This window comes from Vidua chalybeata, chromosome 15, assembly GCF_026979565.1.
Source record: "Vidua chalybeata isolate OUT-0048 chromosome 15, bVidCha1 merged haplotype, whole genome shotgun sequence".
In the NCBI taxonomy this organism is placed as follows: Eukaryota; Metazoa; Chordata; class Aves; order Passeriformes; family Viduidae; genus Vidua; species Vidua chalybeata.
The window spans coordinates 18,447,707-18,470,169 of NC_071544.1; the positions used below are offsets into that span (position 1 = coordinate 18,447,707).

The 22,463-nt window shown below is 47.2% G+C and overlaps 2 protein-coding genes across 3 annotated transcripts in view; one reads left to right on the plus strand and one right to left on the minus strand.

The window, feature by feature from the left end:
* Positions 1–283: 283 nt before the first annotated feature.
* Positions 284–18,353, plus strand: STK32A (serine/threonine kinase 32A). Its single transcript, XM_053956686.1, has 12 exons — positions 284–363; positions 4,192–4,247; positions 4,885–5,036; positions 6,512–6,685; positions 9,261–9,298; positions 11,227–11,316; positions 11,849–11,946; positions 13,797–13,913; positions 15,751–15,876; positions 16,834–16,962; positions 17,321–17,385; positions 17,629–18,353. The coding sequence occupies exons 1-12, from the start codon at positions 312–314 to the stop codon at positions 17,714–17,716; spliced, it is 1,185 nt and encodes a 394-aa protein (XP_053812661.1). The 5' UTR covers positions 284–311; the 3' UTR covers positions 17,717–18,353.
* A 3,003-nt stretch (positions 18,354–21,356) lies between these two features.
* The window catches only part of DPYSL3 (dihydropyrimidinase like 3), a 28,436-nt gene continuing 27,329 nt past the window's right edge, over positions 21,357–22,463 (minus strand). For both annotated transcript variants that reach the window (XM_053956462.1, XM_053956463.1), the window contains exons 13-14: positions 22,002–22,164; positions 21,357–21,549 (exon numbers count right to left, since the gene is read on the minus strand). In XM_053956462.1, the coding sequence (XP_053812437.1) occupies positions 21,461–21,549; positions 22,002–22,164 (252 nt within the window). In that variant the 3' untranslated portion in view covers positions 21,357–21,460. The remainder of the gene's footprint in view (positions 21,550–22,001; positions 22,165–22,463) is intronic.

A 22,463-nucleotide genomic window follows, 5' to 3' on the forward strand; every position in this document is an offset into this window, starting at 1 on the left:
GTCTGCTGGTCTGTTCCTACCCTTCCTGAAGTGGGCAGCAGTCCTGATCTGAGCTACAAGGTTATGGTGTTACTGGTTTCTCTAGTGAGCTCCACTGAAATGTGTTTTTCCTGACAGTCAGTCTTGTCCTCAGAGCAGAGAACATTTGCAAGCTGTAAATGATGAACTTTTGCTTGCTGCCTTCTGCAGGATGCGTCAGCAGGACACTGCCAAGGTCTGGCAGGACTGACCCACAGCGGAGCTGTGCCAGAGGCCTCGAGTGCGGGAGCAGAACCCAGAGTAGAGGGTGCTGAGCCTGGGCTGAGCACACCATGGGGGCGAACACCTCCAGCAAGTCACCACCCTTTGATGGGAATGAGGATGGTAAGAACTTTTCCTGTTGTTGTCTGGGGCTGCAGAGTTCTCCAGTGCAGACTGACTGTGAGGGTGCCAGCCAGCACCTGTGCTGAGGCTGCCAATGCCTGGGTGTCCCAGGCCAGCAGAGGTGTGTGCAGGTCAGCAGTAGCAGCAGCAGCGTGCCCTGGTCCCTGCAGAGCTGCGGTCTGGTGTTGGGGTCCCTTTTGCCTCCCCTCCCAGCAGCTCTGAAAGCAAAACTGTCAGCAGAGGTTTGGTGTTGGGGAGTCCCTGGGACCCTGCCAGGCACCTCGAAGGCAGGGACAAAATGCTGCAGCTCTGGAGGCTGGAGAGGTCTGTTCTGGAGGTCCTGGTGTAGGGAGGAGTGCTAGGAAGTATGGTGGGGAGGTGACTGGAGCAATGGATGTTCCATGGGTGTTCCTGATGGCTGCCCAGCTGGGCAGGACTGCCTGCAGGCACTGGGAGGCCAAGCCTGCAGGCTGGGTTGGCTGGAAAAGGAGTTGGAAAACTACTGCTGGGAGCAGCATTGGAGGCCAGGGTCACTGTGCTGCCAAGATTACAGACAGTCATTAAAAGATTGCTCCATAAATATATTTGCTGTTGAATGAGTCAGCTTGCTGACTGCCATATGGGCTTTCACCTAGGTACAACAACAATATGCATATGTAGATAAATACAAATACATAGTAATAAACGTAAAACATACGAAGAGCTGGATACCCCATCAGTTGCTGTTCCAGTGTGCTATGTGGTGCCACTGCCAGTCTGCAGCTGCTCAGCAAAACCAGCTTCAGTTTCCAAATTATTAATGCAACTGTTTACAGTTTTTCTTTGGTTTTCATATTTTTTCCATTTCTGTAGTGCAAAAGAAATCTGTGCTGTGAAATTTTCCTGAAGATTTCATTCCTGGTGCATCTAAATGCTCAGTGTTGGCATTTCTCATAAGCAACCACTTATGCTTGCTTGGATTAATGAACAGTTCTGTTCCTGACCATCTTCCTCAGGGTAGTGTGGGATTTTCCTGGGAGTGGCTGGTCTCTGCTGGGTCTCTCTCTGGGTTCAGTGCTCATACAGCACCAGCTTCTGTGACTGAGAAGCACAATGCCAGGAAAGGCCCTGTCCTGACCATGTGGGGTGGTTCACTGTCAGTTTGTTAGGTTTCAGTGGGCTCAGGGCCACTCTTGCATGCTGACACAGTGTGCAGACTAGTGCAGTTCTGTTTCCATGGCCCTGCACAAATTTAAAAAGTGGTAGTGCATTTTTTCTCTAATAAGTCATGTTTTAATATACTGAGGGGAGAGAAACTCAGCTGAAACAGAAATGCCCCCTAGGGAATTTTCCATTATCTTGCAAATTGGTGACCAAAGGCTATATCACCTCAGATGTCACAATCTTGTCCTCATTCTGATTTCAATTAAAATTGTAATTAATTAAGAGCTTCTGGGTACAGTAGGAAACAATACACTGCTCCATGGCATGGGCAGGTCCCTCCCCCAGGCAGCAGGTGGTGGGCACTGATCCCATCTCTGCAGCTGTGCCACAGGGACACTTTTCCTTTGGGACCTGTGAGGGTTGGTGGAACAGCATGAGTTGTGTAAGTGCTCCAGTGACAGTGCTAACAATTCTTGCATATTTTTCCAAATTGCTTTTGCTATAATTTCACTATTTTCTGTAGCACCACAATCTCTCTTTGAACTTCTTGAAGGGCTCTGTTTACCTTCAGCTGAAGTGGGATGACAGGATTATTTTTCTCTCAGCATTTCCTCTGAGCAGACAGTTGTGGATAATAAGCAAGTGAAATGAAAATATAATAACCAGACAGAAGATTCAAGGCTACAAGGTGATCTGATTCCCAGTGTAGTCAAGATGAGACCATACAAGAAGCCAGATTTTGTTTGTGCTGCTCCTGGGCAGAAGGGTGTGGGAAGTGTCCTGGGGGATGGCAGCTAGATGTTCCCCCCAGCTGGCCAAGTTTGCTGCAAGGTAAAGAAGAAATAGGTAGTAGGTGAGGACAGTGGCGGGTTGAGAATGACACACATCAGTCTGTAAGCCTTTGCCAGTGTCCTCTCCAGCCACCAGCAGCTCTTCTGGTTAAATCACCCTTGGACCAAGCAGAGCATCAGCCATGTCATTGTTCTGTGCCTGGCTCTGTGTCACATCCCACTCCCTGGATGTGAGAGACTGGCATGGTTGTTCCCAGTCATGTGGCCACGTTTTCCTGAAGCTGCAGAGCAGAGGAGGAGAGAGGGAGGAAGGGAATACAATGAAAATTGGGGAAATAACAGTGAGAAAAGGAAGATGAGTTGTAACACACCATGTGCTGCTGTGCTGGCTGTGCTGGGGTGAGCAACAGGGATGGGGGAACCTGAGCCTCAAAGCATTGACTTTGCCTGGCAGATGAGCCTGGGGACTTCAGCAGTGTTGACTGGTCTTTGCTAGGGATGTTTTTTGTGGCTGGTTAGGTAAGTATTTTTCATCTAAACATTGTTCCTTAAACCTTGGTTTAGAAATATGACCCCTGTTTACAAAACAGTGTTTCATGATTATACACCAGTTGCTTCTTTGTGGCAATTGTATTATCTTTCTTTGCATCTCTTAAACCAGTCTGTCTGAGCTAGTGAGTTTTGAGCTGAGCACATGAGTTTTGTCCCTGAAGGGCAAAAGCTTTGGCTTTTTCTTTGTGTGCCATCAGGCAGAGAAATGAGGCTTGTCTGTAGGTGTGGATTCAGAATGAACAGCACATGTTTGGTTCCTTATTTGGACACCACAGATTTCAGTGCTCTTTAGGAGCAAGACTCTGGATTAGCTCCCTGAGAAAGGTGGGCTAGTAGAAAAGCAAAACTAGAGAGAAGTTCAAATGTGCTTGTACCAAATTTGAATCTTTATTAAATATGCAACTTAGCTTTCTCACACCCAGCTCAGTATTAAACAACAAGAAGGCAGAGGGTGTGAACATGCTCCTGAAAGCATTCCTGTAAAGGACAATAGGGATAAAGTGTGTGAACATATAAAATGCAGCTGCTGGCCTAACTCCTCTGGATTTGCAGCTGTTCCTGATGTTATTGCCCAGCTGTTAATGCTGTGGTCTGCCCCGCTCTGCAGAGCTCTATATGGGGTCCCAGTGCCAGGGACCAGACATCCCACAGTTGTGGCTGTGGGTTGTGGCACTGGGCTATGGCAGTTGACCTCTCCCCCAAGCAGGCACCACTCTCATCTTTCCTTGCAGGTGATAAGCATCTTCACTCTCCCTCTTTATTCTGCAGGTATCCACCACCCTTCTCCCAGATGGTCTCACGGGTGAACAGATCTGTTTAAACTCAATCAGCAGCTTCTATTTACTTTGATATTTACAGCTGTTCCAGGTTTGAGAAGGGGCATCTGTGCCTAAAAGCTTGTGTTCCTTCCAAGTGCTGTAACTGGTCACTGTCAACTTTGCTATGATTAGACTGTGCCATCATGCCTGCAAAGGTAATGGCAATATCTTCACATGATATAAGGGTTTTATGGACTCAGCTTTGCATTTGGTCTCAGCAGGAGCAAGGGGATGCTAATATCTCTAACAGACAGTGCAGGAGGAAAGAGTGAGAATGTTCACTTGGTGATCTCCTGCCTGATTGCCATTGACAGAGGCTGACCTAAGGAACTTGCCTTTGAGGCTGAACCATAGAGAAAAAAAAAGCCCTGTTAAACACACCAAGTTTAAACAACACCCAAATCTTCAAAAGGAACAGAACATTTCTGGGGTATCCCTCATTTTTCTCAGCCCAAGGGATAAAAAATAATATCGTCAAATATTTGCTCAGCCATTTAATATTGAAATGTTGCTCTTTCTTGCAGTTACCTTCGACCATTTTGAGATTTTGCGAGCTATCGGGAAGGGCAGCTTTGGAAAAGTGAGTGTTTTGGAAACTAATCACCATGTGGGCAGCTGGAGATGTAACTGGGTGGAAATAGATGAGTTGAAGGCTCACGTGAGAGTACAGAACCAAAGCCCATGAACTATCAGTGAGCCTTGACCTTTAATTCCTGGTAATCAGAAAGGGATCAGAGCCTAAATCCTTATCCATTCTGTAGCCATATATCAAAGGCCAGTACCCCTTAAACAAAGCCCAAGATTACCTGTGAACTGAGTAACACTTCTCAGGAAAGTGAGGATCAGGTGCTGGTCCCAGTGTTTGACCTGTAGTTCTGTGGTGGAGTGGGCTCTTCCCAACAGCAACTATTGTGGGAGGAATGGACATGATGATTAGTGAATGACATTAAATAAAATGTTGACTTCTCTGTGATTCCCTGTCTCCCATATCATGATGATAAATTCCTTCCTCTCATCTTCCCCCAACAACTTCTCTTTGGGTGAAATTCCCAAGAGATTCCCAGGCAGCGTCCAGTGTTGCAGCACTGGTGGATAGAGCTGTGCCCTGGCAGTGTCAGCACTGCCAAAGCTGCTGGAAAACACTCATGTCACTGGGTTTTACCTACCCAAATTTGCTGACAAATCACCTCTGTTTTATCCCCTGATTGCTCTCTTAGGTCTGCGTGGTGCAAAAGACTGACACCAAGAAAATGTACGCCATGAAATACGTGAACAAACAGAAGTGTGTGGAGCGTAATGAAGTGAGAAATGTTTTCAAGGAGCTACAGATTATGCAGGGCCTGGAACACCCTTTCTTGGTTAATTTATGGTAAGAGGTGGTGCCTTGGCTCACTGGTTGAGTCAGTTACAGACACTTTTGAGATCAGACCCTCCTTATCTGCTTCAAGCCTGTCTTGGAAGCAACTGGTGTGTTCCACTGACTGGGGCTCTTGTTTCAGGGGACTCCTGTTTAGTTAAGCAGTTATCTCCCTTGTCCCCTCAGACAGCACAAGAGAGTTTATTCATGTGTCCCTTTGCAGTGTCCCCCAGGCAGGTATTGGCTATCACCCTACCCCTCCTGTATTTAAAGGAGCTCTTTGCAATCACCAGCAGCTTCTGGCAGCATGGGATTGATGGCCAGGCAGGGGTCTTTGCTGGCTGTCCCTTGACATTTCTTTCTTCTTAATTTTATTAGGACACCAGTAACATTCCATGGGGTGTGAGCTCACATATTGCATGATAAAGTGGCCAATATCCTGTAGTTTCAGTATTCCTCTAGGGTCATGGGTAATTACATTCATTGAAAATTTGATTTATTTTTAGAATAAAGTAGAAATTATCAATGCTAAACACACACACAGACACAAAAGTCTAAAAGACATTGAAGATCAAAAATCTTTGAATAATTCTTCCTTTTTGAAATCTCCTGTAACCTGAGCGCAGTTCAGTGAACTCTTGGTATTTTGCTGCTGTTGCCATTTAGAGTGGTTCTTATTGGGGTATGAATGGTAAAGGTGCAGCTACACCTCCCATATAACATCTCCAAATTTGTCTTTTCTACTTGAACACAAAGCTCCAGGCAAAGCTCACTCAGCAGCTGAAAGCTGACCAGTGTGTGTCTTTGTAGAGATCTGTACAGAGCAAACCATCCAAGTGTCCCTGCCTCTGTTCTTGCCATGCCATCCCTGGCTTCAGGATGCCTTTAGCATTCCTGAGTCTTTCCTGCACTCTGGGTGATACACATACTACAAGCTTTGTGTGGAGCACTGGTCTGGCTGGTGGTGCTGGTCATCACATCAAGCAGTCAGTGTGTTGACAGGGAAAAGTCCATGAGGAAAGGGCTCATAGTTGCTTGTCAGCCCCTCTCAGAGACACAGTCCATCAAATGAGATCACTTATAAGGACCAGCAGAGACCAGCTGCACCCCTGTTGTGTTGAGCACATGGGGTCACAGGCACAGGACCTCCAGTGCTGGGTCTGGGCAGGGGTGCAGGTCCAGGCTCCTCTGCGTCGCTCCTGGGGTCACTTCCTGTTGGTGCTCGGAGAAGGCAGAATGCCCAAACCCAGGATGCAACACCCATCCTGAGTTGTCCATATGTTCTGCTCTGACTCTGTTATGGATCTGAGACTAAATTATTGTTGTCACAAGTGTGACAATAGTGGGAAATGGAGCGTGGAAAGGTTGTGAAATTTGGAGTGAAAAATTCCAAGAAATGATGAGTATTCCCAGAGGTACCATATGTTCCTTTATTGCCTGTCATCTTTCAATGCTACTGTCCTTGAAGCATGTGTGTGCTGTTTTAGGTACTCATTCCAGGATGAAGAGGATATGTTCATGGTGGTTGACCTACTGCTTGGAGGGGACCTGCGCTACCATCTCCAACAAAATGTGCGGTTCCAAGAGGGAACTGTGAAACTCTTCATCTGTGAGCTGGTGCTGGCCCTTGACTACTTGCAGAGCAGGCACATCATCCACAGGTCAGCCAGGCCACAGGCTGTGCTGTGGGCAGGCTTGCTCCTTCTTGATATGAAACAACAAACAGAAGCTTAAGTGATAAACAACATATTCTCCCATGTGTATTTGCTTTTATGTGAAACACAAGGCTTCCCCCAGAAAAGTATTTCATATACAGCAGAGACCATCTGATTTGTCCCTCTGGGGTAGCTGTGAAATAGCATATTTGATTGCCCACTATCCTGCAAAAATTTGTCTCTGATAGGTTTTAATTAGCTGTAACTCATTAATATCCATCCTCATCCAGGGAGAGTAGGTGTCAGCATTCAGAACTCCTGTGTTCATGCTTGAAGGTGTCTCCCTTTGCCCCCCTCTGTATTGCACCAAAATACGAGGACTGGGCCCGAACACGACTTTTTCCTGTATGAGGTAAATCCATTTTTAGAAGCACTGAGAGTTTCTTTTTGGCTACCATAGTTTCTCATGGCCAGTGAAAAAAATGCATGAGATCTTCCCATACCTTTGAAGGCCTGCAGAATAGCAGAGGAGGCAGAGGTTTCCCCTGTCTGGGAAGCAGGGTTTGGCTGCGGATGGATAGACACGCGGCTTTTCTGCTGCTGTCATGGGCAGCGCGGAGCTCAGGGACCCAAGAGTTGAGCCAAGTTAGCTGCTGTCAGGGAGGCTCCATGAGGGTCAGTAACTGCAGGGAGAAGGTCACGTCATTTAGAAATACCACTCCAGATGAGCATACTTGTGCAGTATAAGAATTAAGCGTGGAAAGCATAAAATTGAAATGGTCTTGGTTGTTAGTGGGGAAGGCACACACTGGTGAGGAGCTGGTGATGGTGAAAGTCTGTTCCTGGCCACAGTGTCCAGCTGCCATGTCCAGCGTGAGGGTAGAATGACCCCTTGCCTGTCCCTGCAGCCACAAGAGCCCAGAGCAGTTCTGCTCTGCTGCAGTTGGGGCCAGGCCCGGGGAACAGCTCCCACCTCCTCAGGGTCTCCTCTTTCATACTGCTTCTTCTGTGCTTTACTGCATGGATCTTTGCCCCAATGTGAATAGGAGTGGGAGAAACTGCAGGTGAGCTTGCAGTGTGCTTTTCACACAGCTGCATGTGTTTAAGGTAAATCAAGTACAACAAAACATCTATGGCAGGCTGTAAAATTTGCAAGTTATTTAATTTACACTGTAATGCAAGTTGTTTAATTAACACAGTAACCCAGTGGGATAGTATTTGATTGATAAAGTGATTCAGCTGAGGCAATTACACTGCAACAGCTGTAATTGGGAACATCAGCCGACAGGGAAGCAATGGCTTTGTTTGGCTGAACAAAGCTGTGCAGAGACAGCAAACTCAGGTTGTAATTATTTCCCACCTAGATGTAAAAGAATGGGAAATATTAATATCTTTTAGGTTAGGAAATTACATAACCAGCTCATAAAAAAAGAAATATACAAATGAACAATAACCAGAATTATGTCTGGTATTTGTTTGCATCCTGAAAATGATCTTACTGTGCTGGTGTAATTTCAGAGGCTGTATGCCAGACTGAGGGAGATCAGAAACAGCCACACTGGAAATTAAAAAGTAATAACTTTAAAAAAAAATGGAAACAGTTCCACTGTGCTTCAGGGAAAATCAGCTGCTTACTTGACACTGCCCTGTGCTCTGCTAATGATGCCTGTCCCTATACTCACCTGTATGAGGGGATGACACCAGGAAGAGAACCAGTGTTTTTAACCCACTGGAAGTTTGGGCAACAAGATGCCAGAAAACTGTAAACTATTAGATGACAATTAGATATATTGTGGGACTTTGATTCCAGGTGGCTTGGAGAACTCAAACTGTATCCTAATGACTGAATTTTAAAAGATAAAATCCTAAACGTGTTCATTTCTTCACTTGTTGCTCCTGGGCCTGGTGAGGAGCACCAGCTGGCACAGGGTCACTGCACCTGTTGCCTGCCCCCTGGCCGGGACCTTTTCTCTGGGGCATCAGCTGGCAGGTGCTCAATGGGGACTGGTGTAATGAGCTCATTAAAGCCAGGTAATGGCTTGTAAAGTCACTCAGGTGGACACCATGGCTGTGTCAGAGTATCAGGTGAACGTTTTCTCCCTTCAGTTAAAGTGTTTCCTTACAGCATTGCTATAGGCATTATTTTGTGGGGTCCTTTTACTTAGGAATAAAACCTGTGGGTAACCCATTTGTATCTAGGACAAAGATGTTAAAATACTTTAATTTGTACTGGGGACCCCTTCTCATACAGCATTGAAATAGATTGAAAAGTAACAGGAGGAAAACGACAAAAAGACTCTCTAACTTAACTATGTTATGTGAACTTAGCTGAGTGCTGCTCACCCAAGCCCTGCAGCCTGGCAGCGTACCCAGCGCTGCTGGTGCTTATTGATTATCGCTTTCTGATGCCTGACTCAAATGGGAGCATTGGAGCTGAGAAGCCAGAGGCTCTGAGGGTGCAGTGATCTTTATTTTGGTCTCTGCCAGTGTCTCTGCCAGGTCTCTTCCTGCAGTGCCAGCAGCTGTGTTCCCTGTCACTTCTCTAGGCTAATGGCTGTCTCTCCTCTGCTTTGTTTCTCAGAGATATCAAGCCCGACAACATTTTACTGGATGAGCACGGTAAGTGCCTGGTGCTCTGTGGTCATGCAGAGGTACAGAAGCAGTCGGAGACAGGAGACAAGCTGCAGTCTCGGTGCTTGCTGGTGCCATCGTTTGGTGTCGCTCAGCCCAGCTGGGAGCAGGATCATCCCATCCTTTTGTGCTCCACTTGCTGTCTCTTGCTTTTTGAGCAGCAGTGTCTTGTACCTTCAAGACCTACCTACCCTGTGATGCTGTGGTGTTTCTGGGGTTGCCTTGGTGTTTTAGCCAACACCTCCTTTGGCTGACTGACTTGATGGTGTCCCTACAAGGCACTGGCAGGGACCACATGTTTGCTGCTTCTTGGGGTCAGTAGCCCAGCACACCCAATTTTAGCATTTTCTTGGTTCTTGTTTAAAACTTACTGAAAATGCATCATTTGAAGGGCAATGCTTGTGTCACTGCAGGGTTTGTGCACAAACAGAATTAATAATGGTGCAATGGATAAGCCTTGGGCACCACCACAGTCATGTATTTTCTTTTTCCTTGAGCATTTGGCTTGGGGAGGGAGCTCTGAAGAGGATTAGGGGCTAGGTATGTTACAAATGTTGCTATCAGTTTTTCTGTAGTTTTTCTTAGGCAAAACTCTTGACTATATTCTTGTATGGCTCTTTAGTCACATTTTTTTCCTGGCAAAGATCTCGCAGTAAAGAGTTCTCTGATATTTATTAATTTGTAATCACTAGAGAAACATTTTTTTAGCTCATATTTTTTTTTTAAAGCCAAGTACTGTCTTGCTGTAAGAAATCTTCATTAGCAGCTAGAGCAAGGTGCTTGAAGAGAAAAAGTCAGTGCAGGGAGGAGGCATACCTGCATTTGTTATGACTTCAGAGGCTGTAGCAGAGATGCTGCAGCTCCCAAGGGAGGCAGTGCCTGGCTCTGTGACAGGGTGTGTGTGACCAAGGTTGCCTGGCAGCATCGAGCCCAGACTCAGTCCGTTTGCATATGATCTCTAAGTTCAGGGCACTGGTTGATTATTTATTTAGGAGCTGGCAGCAAAGTGGCTTTGCCTTCAGGTGCTGCAGCCCCTGTCCTGCCTTGCTCCATCTTTCTCCAGCTGCTGCCCCCTACACAGACTATGGAGAGCCCTGTCCTCCCTGAAGTGTCAGGACCTGGCACTGCCAGGGCTCCGGGCTGCCCATCTTGTGTGCGACTGCTTCTGGTCAGTCCTCACTGCTGGATGCTTTGGTGACCCTTCACCATTCTCCCAGAACTCTGTGCTGCTCAGACTGGGATGACAAAACTTCCTGAGAGGAGCTGGGATCACCATGGCCATGGGAATGTAGGTCAGCACTCCCTGAAGAGGGGAAAAAAAAGAGGAAAAGGCTCTGTTCATCTCTGCAGCTGCATTCAGCCCAGGAAGACACAGCCTACTAACTTTTATAATGATGCTACAATTCGGGATGAATTTTGAGTCTATTCTCTGCTCACTGTGATTTTTTAAACTCTCTCTTGCAGGGGTTTCAGAGTGTTTTTTCTGGGGACATATCCTTGGCTCCAGTGTCCTTTTGTCTGTGACTTGTAATATTCCTTTTCTTCATCCATGGCAGCAAAGGTTTGTCTTCTGACAAACTTAGAAAAGCTAAGAAAGTTTTGGATACACACAGAGTTCATTTTGTTTTCCAGACTGACCCTAAAATATAGGAAGACTCAAAGCAATCATCACTAAATTACTTTTTGGAGAACTCTTGTATTTTCTGGTTCCCCAGAGGGAAAATAAGGGGATATTTGAAACAAGACACATCTGCAAGCGGCCTGTAAGCTGAAGTATTTTCTATCAGTTCTCCCACCAGATTTTTTTACCTGGAAACTCTTTTCCATTGAGTATTTTACTTTATGTTTCTGATTCAGAGCTATTTCTTGTGTGAAATTAAAGCCAAGCCTGTTACACGTTAGCCTCTGTCTTTCAGGACACGTGCACGTCACTGATTTCAATATTGCCACGATGCTGACGAAGGACAGTCCTGTCACCACCATCGCTGGCACGAAGCCCTACATGGGTGAGAGCCGATGGCAGCTACATGTTCTTGAATCTCCATTTGTGGGCTTGGGTGGACTGCTGTGGTGGGACACAGGTGAAGAGATTCTTGGTTAGAGCTGGGACACTTTTCTTCCTGATTCACATCAAAACATACACAGTTTGAAGTGAGGAGCGCCCTGGAGAGGGGATGCAGGGTGGGGACAGGAGTCCCTCCCCAGAAATGCCTCAGTGCAGCTGGGGAATGTGCGTGTCCTACTTCACAGGGGAGGTGAAGAGATACTTAGGCCACCTTATGCCTACGCTGAGTGGATGTGCTTATTCTGGAGCACATTTACTATGAATGGTAGGCAACTCCTGTGTCAGTAAAATGTTCTTTTTGGGCTTGGGGGCAGAGAAGCACAGAGAGTTTCATGTGGAGAGGACTGTGGGGCTGCAGGGTGGCCCTGGTGCAGGAGCATGGAAGCAGGGGAAGGGTGGGGCTCAGGTGTTCTGCGTTGCTCATTTACGCTTGGGATTGCAGCAAGGCAATTTTCCCCCCCTGTATTTCACAGCACCTGAAATGTTTAGCTCCACAAAACCCACCAGCTACTCCTTTGCCGTGGACTGGTGGTCGCTGGGAGTCACTGCCTACGAGCTGCTCAGAACTCGGGTATGTGTGTGGTTCATGGCCTGGCCTGTTCTGCCCTGGGACATGCTGCTGGGATGGTTAATGCTTTATAGCAGAGATGAGATGGCCAAGCTGAATTCAAGGCTTTAGGACTTATTACAGCAGAGGAAGCAGAGATCACATCTTCACCAGGGTTCTTGTGATCATGGTTAAGAGCTCAGAGAAGCTGCTGCAATACAGAATAGCATGTTGTGGCAGTTACCTGTGCAGCTGAGGGCCTCTGGGTTGATATAAGGGGGCAAGGCAAACAAGCAACAGGTCCTGAAGTTTGGGGTGCAATATCCTTTACTTGGAGTTTCTATCCTGCAAGGAAAAATTAAAAAAAAAAAAAAAACCTTGTTGCTGTTGTAACAAGACTGAGCAGTTGGAGCAAATGATGGGAAAAGCCCAATCCCTGCCGGTGCCATCAGGGCTCTGCTGCTGACTTGGGCAAGGTTGGGAGCCTTGTAGACAGACAAATACATCAGTGTTTTGAAAGTGTTGTGTAAAAAAGTGTGACAAATTTTAAAAAATACAAAGTGTTGTGTAAAAAAGTGGGACAAATTTTAAAAAATACAAATTTTTAAAAAAGAATGTAATTTAAAGAGGAACATTTAAGATTTTGTCAGGGTCAGAAGCTTCTTTCAGTATGAGTATGCAAAACATGGTTTTTAAAACCTCTATCATCAGTCTTTGCAGAAGACGTTTTGATGAACAGATTTTTTCATTTGAATTTGTGTGTCTCAATTGCGAGAGATCAGTTTAGCAGACATTGAGGAGATGTGGCTGTCTGACCTGTTGGGTAACTGAAGTAATGTACCCTCCATAAACATCCTAATGTAATATTTGAGTTTTCCACCTATAATGCTAAATGAACAGCAGGACTGTGCATCACGTTGGTTTTTGACTTGATGGCACTTCTAAAGGCAGGAGCAGAAATGCTGTCTTGTGCTCATACTTGATGGCACAGCCGTGGCAAGGTGGTGGCACCTGGGGGAAGGGAAGGGAGGCTTTGAGGTCCATCTAGTGCTGGCACACGTCAAGCACACTGCACCTCATCTGATCTCACTATTTATAGCTGCTATTCTTTAAACGTACTTTTAATATGCTCCTGACTTCTTCCCCCCAAAATAAGGTAAAAGTCTGTGAATCAAAACATTTGAGATGGAAGCACGCTGCCATTTTACGTTCTCTCTCCAGGTAAATCAGCAGAATTGTAGATGGAAGATAAACAGGGATGTGACTTCGCCTGCTCTTCACTGCATGTGTCCTTGTGTCACTCACTGGCTGTACGCTGCCTCTTGATGCAGGAGGAGTCCCTGGTGCTCCTCTGCAATGGCTCACCTGTCCCAGTGACATGACAGAGACCACAGGGCAAAAGGGACTGTTACCTTGCGTGCTGATGCCCACCTGAGGCTGATGACCCTTCCTGGGACATCCTTTTCTGAACTGATTTTATTGTTAGGGGATATTTGTCTCCTTTTCACTGGCATTGTCCCCAGCATGAGTGAAACACGTTTTACAGGGAGTATCAGGAGTGTTCTAACCACAGCACTGTGTGTCACAGCCTTGTAAGATAAAAACACTGACAAGACCAAGCAAATTCCCACTGGCTGATAACTGACTTCTGGGGTTTGCTCCTGCCTGTCCTGCTGTTAAATGCCCAGTTATTAGTGTAGTTCTTGCTGACATTTTGTTTTTTCGACTGAGCCATGGTCACACAGGGAGAGATGTCCCACAGGAGGCTGGGGACTGGACAGTGAGACTGTGTGACGCTTCTGTGCTCTAACCAGATCTCTCAAGAAGTCTGAAAAGCAGATAAATTGATTCTTGTCTTGTGGCGTTTCCCACAGAGGCCGTATCACATTCGGTCCAGCACTTCCACAGCTGAAATCGCTCACATCTTGAAGACAGCTACAGTGAGGTACCCGGCCGCGTGGGGCCCGGACACGGTGGCACTGATCAGGAAGGTGAGGGGGCTCTGAGTGCCCGGTGCTCCTGCCGCTCGCAGCCTCTGCCCTACACGGTGGGAAGCACTTGCAAATGTCAGGGCCTGGGCAGTGACTTTGAGAGCACACTGTGTGATAAATGTCAGCTGCACGAAGGGGATGGCAGCGAGCAGCGCTGCGTCCTGGGCTGGCCTGGCCGTGGTGACAGCTGCTGCTGCACCTTGCTAAGGACATGGCAGCCTTGGCTTCCAGAGTTTCCTCTATGACTTTGCACTCTGGAATTAACTGACTTAGAAGCAGGTACTGATATGTGTCAATAAATTTAGTCCAAGAACCACATTTTTTTAATCCTCAAGAAACATTTTTTTCCCATTAATGGAAATATTTGCAAGAAATGCTGACACTGTTGAAATCCTTTGATGCGATGTTGTTTATGCACCACTGCATTTTTTTTTTTAAATAAAGCTGTTATAAAAATTGCTTCAAAATCATTACTGGAATAATTTTGAAGCTGAACTCCCATTTGAAATGAAGCCCTAGCTTCAATAAACAAGACTATGGCTTAACAGTGGCAACAAAGCTGAGCACTTATACCCTGCATAGCAGCACTGGCAGCAAATTTTATGGAAGTATGGAAATAATTTTTTAATTTCAAATAAGTGTGGACAATGAAGTAGTACTTCATGTAGCTTTCAACTGTTTCTTGTTCCAAATAATATATGTATGTATTCTGTAATTTCTAATGAAATAGACGATCAAACATTTTAAGGAAAAGAGGCTGTCAGTTCTTTGCTGAGACAGAATCATGGTGTATTTTCCAGGAAGAAAATTGCAGAATATCTCTATTTGCTGAAAAATCAATGAAGCCAGTATTTCATTAAGCCTAACAGTAATACAGGAATATTTGCTGCAGATCTCCTATGTGTTGCTATGCTGGCAGTTTTTTCTGGACCACAGTAGGCCGCAAGTCATGGAGGCTCCCTTGTGAATAAGTAATACAATGTCACAATTATTTAAATTTCCCAGAGCTCCTTTGCATCTGGTTTAACAGCCATATGTATTATATATGAAGGCAACTGTGGCTCCTTCCTGGCTCAACCATCCCCTGTGGATTTCTGCATTTATTACCGGCCCGGGCAGATGTTTGTCCTCGCGGAGCCGCGGCGCTGGCGTTGGGCTGAGTCCAGAGCTCTGCAGAGGGAGCTGGGCTCTGGGGACAGTGCTGGTAACTGGCTGCACGCCAGCACGAGCAGGGCTGTGCGGGTCACCTTGCCTATGAATTCCCCAAAGGGTTTGGATCATCTGCTTTTCCTGCTGAGTTTTAGGAGTGCAAGGTGTCAGGAGTTTTTGCAGTGTATAATCCTTGAACAGAGACCACTTCAACCCTTTCCTTCCACACAAGTAATCCCTACAGCAATGATAAAAACTTATGAAAATAAGCAGTGTGAAGGCATACTTTCACACTGGAATAAGAATATTACTTTAGTAGAGTGAGAAAAGAGGATGTTTTACTGATCCAGTATTAAAAGCAGAACACAAACACCTGAGTGGAACTCCCCATTCCAAACAAATGCTTATTTTTAACATTGGACAAATTGTTTAAGGACACTGTACTGCCTCATTGCCTGCTCCTACAATGGAGATAAAAGTAATTCATAAAAATGGGAAGAAACAGAGGCAGATCTTGTGAGCCTGTCACATACCCTGGTGCAGGGACTCTGAGCCAGAGCAGGGAAGGCACTGGTCCAAATGCCAGCACTGATGCGGGGCCTCTGGCACTATGTGTCCGCAGCCATGCTCCACAGAATGTGTGCCCTGTGGGGATGGTCTCACCTCTTCCCTTTAACTCTTGCTGCAGTTGCTCGAGCTGAACCCCGAGAAACGTTTTTCTCAGCTGAAGGACATCCAGTCCTTCCCGTATCTGTCTGATGTGAACTGGGATGCTGTTCTCCAGAAAAGAATAATGCCAGAATTCATTCCCCTGGTAAGGCCATTTGAGTGTAAAGGTTCCTCACACCCAGCACTGGGACATGGGATATTCTGACAAATTTCCACTGAAGCAACAGGTGTCCCAAGGGGAAAAGAGAGACCAGGGCAGAGCTGTCTCTTCCTCGAGTGTGTAGCAAAGAGTAATGGAAGGAGACTATAGTGTAGGTGCCCCAAAACTGATATGCCCTGTTCGTAATGTTCCTGGAATTTCTGGGTGCAGAACTGGTGTTACAACCCACTGGGCTGTGCATCTGTGTGGGATGGACAGTTCCTGTGAGCCCGTGCTCTGAGCAATGCTGTTCCCCACATCCAAAAACCTAGTGCACTAGGATGGACTCAGCAGCAGCCTGGAGACCACCTTATGGGAATTGTTTTCTCCTGCAATGCTTCCCCCAGCAAGCCCATTGTTAACAGTAAATAACACATACACTAGATTTGTGTTTATGGGCCTTTTTAAATTGAATTAAAACAGCACATAATTAACACAACCCTTATTAAGAATAGTCCAACGACTCCAACTGGTTTTCAGCAGAACTTGGGCAAAACTATGAATATTTGTTAATTGTATATCCGCCCTTGTTGCTGGGTTTCTCTGTGGTGGGTACAATTCTTTATTGCTTGAAGACCAGTTCCACTGGGCTGTTGTGCTACTCTCAAAAAGGCACAACCCAGCCAGGACTCTGTCCTCATCCTCATTACCACTCCAAAGCAGCCAAAGGGCAGAGTAGAAGCAGGAGCACAAAAGGAGCCACTGTGACACTTGAATATGGCCCGTAGCTGAAGGGACTGATAAAGTGTATCAGGAGTATAGCCAGTGCTCTTGGGCTGCATGTGCAATTATACTTAGTGCATATATTTTTTACAAAATTCAGCTCCCAGATGCAGTCCAGGTTATAAGAGACTCCTTAAGACAGGCTCTGATCACTTAAGGCTACTTCTCTCTCCCCTCCAGAAAGGCAGACTGAACTGTGACCCAACCTTTGAACTGGAAGAAATGATCCTGGAATCCAAACCTCTTCACAAAAAAAAAAAGCGCTTGGCTAAGAAGGAGAAAGACACAAGCAAAAGCAACTTATCCCAGGTGAGAGCAAACAGGTACAAGCATGGTCAAGGAGGCTTTTCATTTTTCAATGACTGCCATCTAGCATGACCACACTAAACTGAACAGAATTTTTTTTTCCATTGTGACCAACTTTTTTCCTAAAACTCTCCCCATCTTCCCTGTGGTGAAAGGCAGAATGTGTATGCACTACTTTACTGCAAGAGGAGAGCCTTAATGCCATTCTCCCCATTGCAGGGCTAAAGATGCTCTTGCCTAAACATATTGCCATGTGTCATTGAAACTTGAAACTGTCATTGAAACTGTCCTTGCAATGTTTTTCTATCTAAATTGTGAATTTATTCCCTATCTCTTTTATTTTTCCATTCCAATGTGAAAGGCCAGCCACCTCCAGAAGCACCTGGAAATGCTCCAAAGGGACTTCATTGTTTTCAACAGAGAAAAGTAAGTTTTGGTCCAGAGGCAGCAGAAGAGGCACTGGCCCTTGCCAAAGCCTTTGACAATTTTTGGGGGCCCAGGGCTGGGGGGCCTGAGTGAGGGGAGCTGTGGGGGCCCTGTGTTGGAGGAGCCTGGGGCACTCAGGAGCTGTGGAGTCAGTGGGGAGCTCCAAGGCTGCTGTACTTCTATGGGGTCTTGGCACTGCCTGGGCTTTCCCTCACAGCTCAATCATCCTTTTCTATCCCCAAGGGTAAGACCCCACCATGACAGCATCCAAGAGACCATGGCAAAAAGTGGAGGCCCACACAGGGAGGACAAGCAGAACAACAACCTCTGAGAACAGCTCAGCCCCTGCAGGGGACCTCCTCATGGCACTGGGGCTCACCCACCTATGCACCTTCACAGTGTCAGGCCATGGACTTGTCCTCTGCTGCTGGGACCCTGCCAGTAGCCCAGGGCACAAGGAGAGCTGCAGCACCCACTCCCTCAGCTTTCCCCCCCACAGCCGGAGGGTCCTGAGCATGGGGGCAGAGGCTGTGGGGGCTGCCTTGCAATTGGCCACCGTTGGTTAGACTCAGATCCTATTATGTTGCCTTTCCTGGGGGCAGGAATGAGACCACAAGACAATGGATCAGACAGTGTTCACCATTTTGGCTTGGCTGGCAGGTGCCACAACCCTTGGTGTCACCATGCAGGCAACTGCTGCAGTGTGCCCAGGCTGAGCTGCTGTGCTGAGAGGTGCCCACAGCTGTGCTGCGCCTCAGGGCTCTGCAGAGGTTGGCATTCCTGCATGGATGGGCTCATGGCTGGCTGCCCCAGGGGGAAGAGGTGCCTCCCAGATGCATGGTCTTCACCAATGCATTGTGACAAAAGTGGCCTTTGCTTACAGACAGCTCCTGCAAACATCCTGTGAGGGTAGGCACAGGAGGCTGGAGTTTATTGTAAAATGCAGGTGAATCCAATGGGAAGAAATGATGTCCAACATCAGTTCAGAAAGCTGAATGATTTCTTTATTATAACTATGCTATAATACATTAATATACTATATAAAGGAAGATACTAGAACTACATACCTACTTTTTTTCTAACTACTAACAACTTGTGACTCTCTCGAGTCCAGCCACAGGTGGATTGGATTGGCCATCAGGCCCAAATAATCCTCACCAGAATCCAATCAAGCAATCACCCCAGGTAAACAATTCTCCAAACACATTCCACATGAGAAAAAAAAGGAGCAGAAATAGAAATTGTTTCCTCTTTCTTTCTCTCTGTGCACCTCTATGAAAAATCCTGAGAGAGGGAGGAATGTGCTGCCACAGGAGATGAGCTCCTTCCTTAGCTGGGAGGAGGCAGCAAAGGTTTTCTGCCCATTTAGCGCTCTCTCCATGTACCTAGCAGGGCTGGCATGGTGGGTGGCCAGTGTGCAGACAGATGTGGACACCAAGCGGTAACAACCAGGTGCTGGTGAATCCAGGTGCTTTACCAATCTAGCCTGAAAAACACATTCACCATCATGTTAAACCACTGCAGCTCACTGAATCTGACGGGCTTTGGCTTCCAAAACCAGAGGGGAATTTGACAGTGCATTTTGAATGTCTCTACCACTGAAATCACACTTGATTTAAGCAGGAACTGTCTTCAGGAACAACTGCATTGCTGGTGTGGTTTTTCCAAGACTGAGATTGGCCAAAGCATTGCTACTGTGTTAATGCCATGAATGATGCTGTTATTTAAATGCTTTGACAGGCCTGAGGTTTCACCTCCTTATTTGACATTTTTCCCATTCTTAGCAATGTAGTGAACATGTGATGAACTCTTTGCCACCTGTTAACCCAAAGGTAAACGTCCTCTCTGCCCCATGTGTCTGTGCAGTGGCTTGCAGTCGGTGTCCCAGCATCGAGGTGCAGTTCGTGTCTAAAAAGAGGCTTTAATTTGGTGTCTTCCATGTTCTGGCCACTCCTGCAGTGGTGGGGACGGCTGCTCCCCAGCCCCTCAGGCTGCTGAGGTGAAGGGAAGGCTGCAGCCTCACCACCTCCCTCTGCACCACCCTGCCTGTGGAAACAGCCCCTGGAAAAGGCCATCCTGTTCTGCCCAGGGAGCTGTAAAGCTGGAGCAGAATTAATTCATCAGTGAGAGGGTGTGGGAGTCTTCAATGAGTGTCATTGTCATGGGAAAGTCACCTTTCCCTGCTCCATCAGAAGGCACCCCAGCTAATGTCACAGTGTGCTTGCTCAACCATGCTGGCTTTCAAGCAACAGGAGTTCACAGGGGTGGGGACTCCATGTCTCTCTGCCTCTGACTTGTCATTCCCAGGAAGGCTATCCAGAGCACTTCCTGCATTCTCCTTTCATCCTCTGCTCTCTGCCCAGTCCTACAGCAGGTCTGGTGCCAGGCACCAGCAGGCAGGACTGTGCTGGCAGTTGTCCCTGTCTCCTGCACAGCACATCGCTATCGTTGCCTTGCTCTGGTGCAGGGAGAGGTTCATAGACCGTAAGTGAATTTATCTGGAATCCCAGCTCTGCTCCTCACTAGGGAAAAATCTGCTGCTGCAGAAATACCTCTCCACTGGCTGGTCAGAAAAGCCCCAAAACAACTGAAGTACTTAAATGGAAATAACATTGCATATTTAAAAATTTTAAAAGGTAGAAATTTAAAGATTTCTACAACCATGTCTCTATTCCCCTCTTCTTCTGTACACAGAGGCACAGTCTCAGCTTAATCTCTGCCAGGCAACAGGAAAAAGCCTTAATTACTTGATGGAAGAACTTCACAAAGCTTGTAAGCACAGCCTTCCCCACCGTGGCACAACTATTATGGCCTGGCCCCTTAAGGCTTGCGGCAGAGACAGCTTGTCCTGCCCGAGTTGTAGGCATGTAAAAAAAGTATTTCAAGGTCAAATACTAAAGGAGGGGAAAAGTGTATTTGTTTAGCATAGCTGAAACTGACCCTTAATTTTTGTAATCTTTAAACAACAATCACTTTTTTTTTTACATGCTTTACGAGCTTTTAAGGCCTCTCGTTCTAACAGATAATGCCTGATGGAAGGGGAGCATTTCACTGACAGGGGTCCACAGAAAACAGCCTCCAAGGCTGTCCAGCCAGGATGACCCCAAAGCTGTGCCCAGGCAGTGCCATGTGGAGCCAGTCCCTGTCAATACACAGAAGACAGGCACAGCTCTTGCCAGGCAGTCACAGCCCATGGTGGCCAGGCCAGGCTCAGAGACTGCATGGACAAACTGAAGAGCTGTTACAAATACTTGCATTGTGTTGTTTTGCCAATACCTTTACCTTTGCCTGAGAAGCTACACCAACACCCTGACATGCGTAGCAGCGAGCACTGCACGGTGTTGCCCCAACAGCCCCAACACCACCCAAACCTCTCTGCTGCCCCAGCCCCGTTCCCTGTGGGTGCAGCTGGGCACTGCCCCTGCCAAGCAGCAGTGGCCTGAGGAAGAGAAGAGCCAACCGACAACAGGAGCTGTTTGAAGGAACAACTTTTTTTTTAATAAAGTGTACAAAGTAGTAAAACTCCTTACACAAGGTGCTGTGACAGCTGTTACAGAGATGATTCGAGCTCCCCCACAGGCCTCATGATGAAACTCCAGAGCATTGGGTGGAGATGAAGGAGATGAATGTGACAGACCCACCTCTCCCTATGAGCTCAGTGCACCTGCCCTCCCCATCTGACATCCTGCCTCCGGCCAGACCCCGCCCCCTCACCTGCCTGGCCGGGTCACCTGTGGGCCATTCCCACTGTCCCACACCACGGCATCCCACACACGTTCAACACCAATAACACTGAACCGAGCAACCTGTCCGAGCAGCATGCATACAGAGAGGAAGAGCAAAACATAACCCAACCAAACCCACAACAGTAACAACAACAGAACTTTAAGGCTATGCAAAAACAAAATGAAGCAACATCTTTAAAGCTAGGTAGCAAGTAGCATTTGTGAAACATAAGGCTTGAGGCTTACTGATTCTTCAGAACAGGTTTATTTCTTTTCATTCTTCAACACCAATGTACCATTTTTCTTCCTTTGCTTGAACAGGGATTTTGTTTCCTCCTCAGCTGGGACATTTAGCTCAGGGAGGTGATGTTGGAGCGGCCTCCCGGGGGTGCGACAATGCGCTTGCTTGCTGAGCGCATGCCTTCATCAACCTGGGTACCTGTGACAGGATGAGAAAGTACAAAGGGAACAGGGAAAGTAAAGAGCATCTTCTTCACAGAACTGAGCAGTCAGGCAGCCTGGAGTCTTGCCAAGGCCCTCCAGAGGCTATCTACTGCAATCTGCTCCCTCTCCAACTCCAGTAGCAATTCAGAGCTGCAGTGGCTTTCAAGTCTCTGCAGATGCTTCATGAACAGACCCACACAGCAAGAACAGCATCGGACGCTGTGCTGGCCTCCATGGCCACGGTGGCCTCCAGGTAGTCTGCCTGGCTATTACTGCAAGGTGCAGCTCCAGCCATGTCCTTTAAGGGACACACAGGATCTTGCCTGCCATGATCCACTCCTGTGCTTACCTTGCCGGCAGGCCACCTCTAACTGCCCCCTGCCCTAGGCCAGGGACATATGGCCAGTGGCTCTGCCCCCTCCCAGCCCAGCCACCACATGTATTCACCTGACAGGCTGAATCCAGACTGATGGAGATTCCTGACAGGTGGTGTCTGACGTGTGGGGGACTCCCTAGTTGACCCCGCAGGGGTGCCCCCCTTGGGGGTGGTGGTCAGGTCAAACACAGGTCCGTCATACAAGCCCCGGGGCACAGCATGCACCTCTGCCATCTGTCACCAGAGAGAAGAGGACAATGATACTTCTCTGAGCCCAGAGAACATCATGCTCCAGCCGTGCAGCAGCTCCTCAGTCCCCCTGCAGAAAGATGTCATATTGCTATGTACCCTAAGTCCTGCAGCACTGAGGCCTGGCACAGCCCCACTGCCCTGTAAGGTGTGCAGAGCCAGTGCAACAGGCTATCACCCAGATGGGGTTTATGCTGCACAAATCAGGAAGGAGAATGCGATTTTGGCCAATCTCTTCATTTTAAAGTGTTTCCCTCCAGACTCCTGCTATAGCAGGACAGGAT

Excerpts from the sequence above, each read along its gene's own strand:
- STK32A (XM_053956686.1), top strand. The coding sequence starts at position 312 with ATGGGGGCGAACACCTCCAGCAAGTCACCACCCTTTGATGGGAATGAG. Across the intron at positions 9,299-11,226 it reads CATTTTACTGGATGAGCACG|GACACGTGCACGTCACTGAT; the intron begins GTAAGTGCCTGG and ends TCTGTCTTTCAG. Across the intron at positions 17,386-17,628 it reads ATTGTTTTCAACAGAGAAAA|GGTAAGACCCCACCATGACA; the intron begins GTAAGTTTTGGT and ends TCTATCCCCAAG.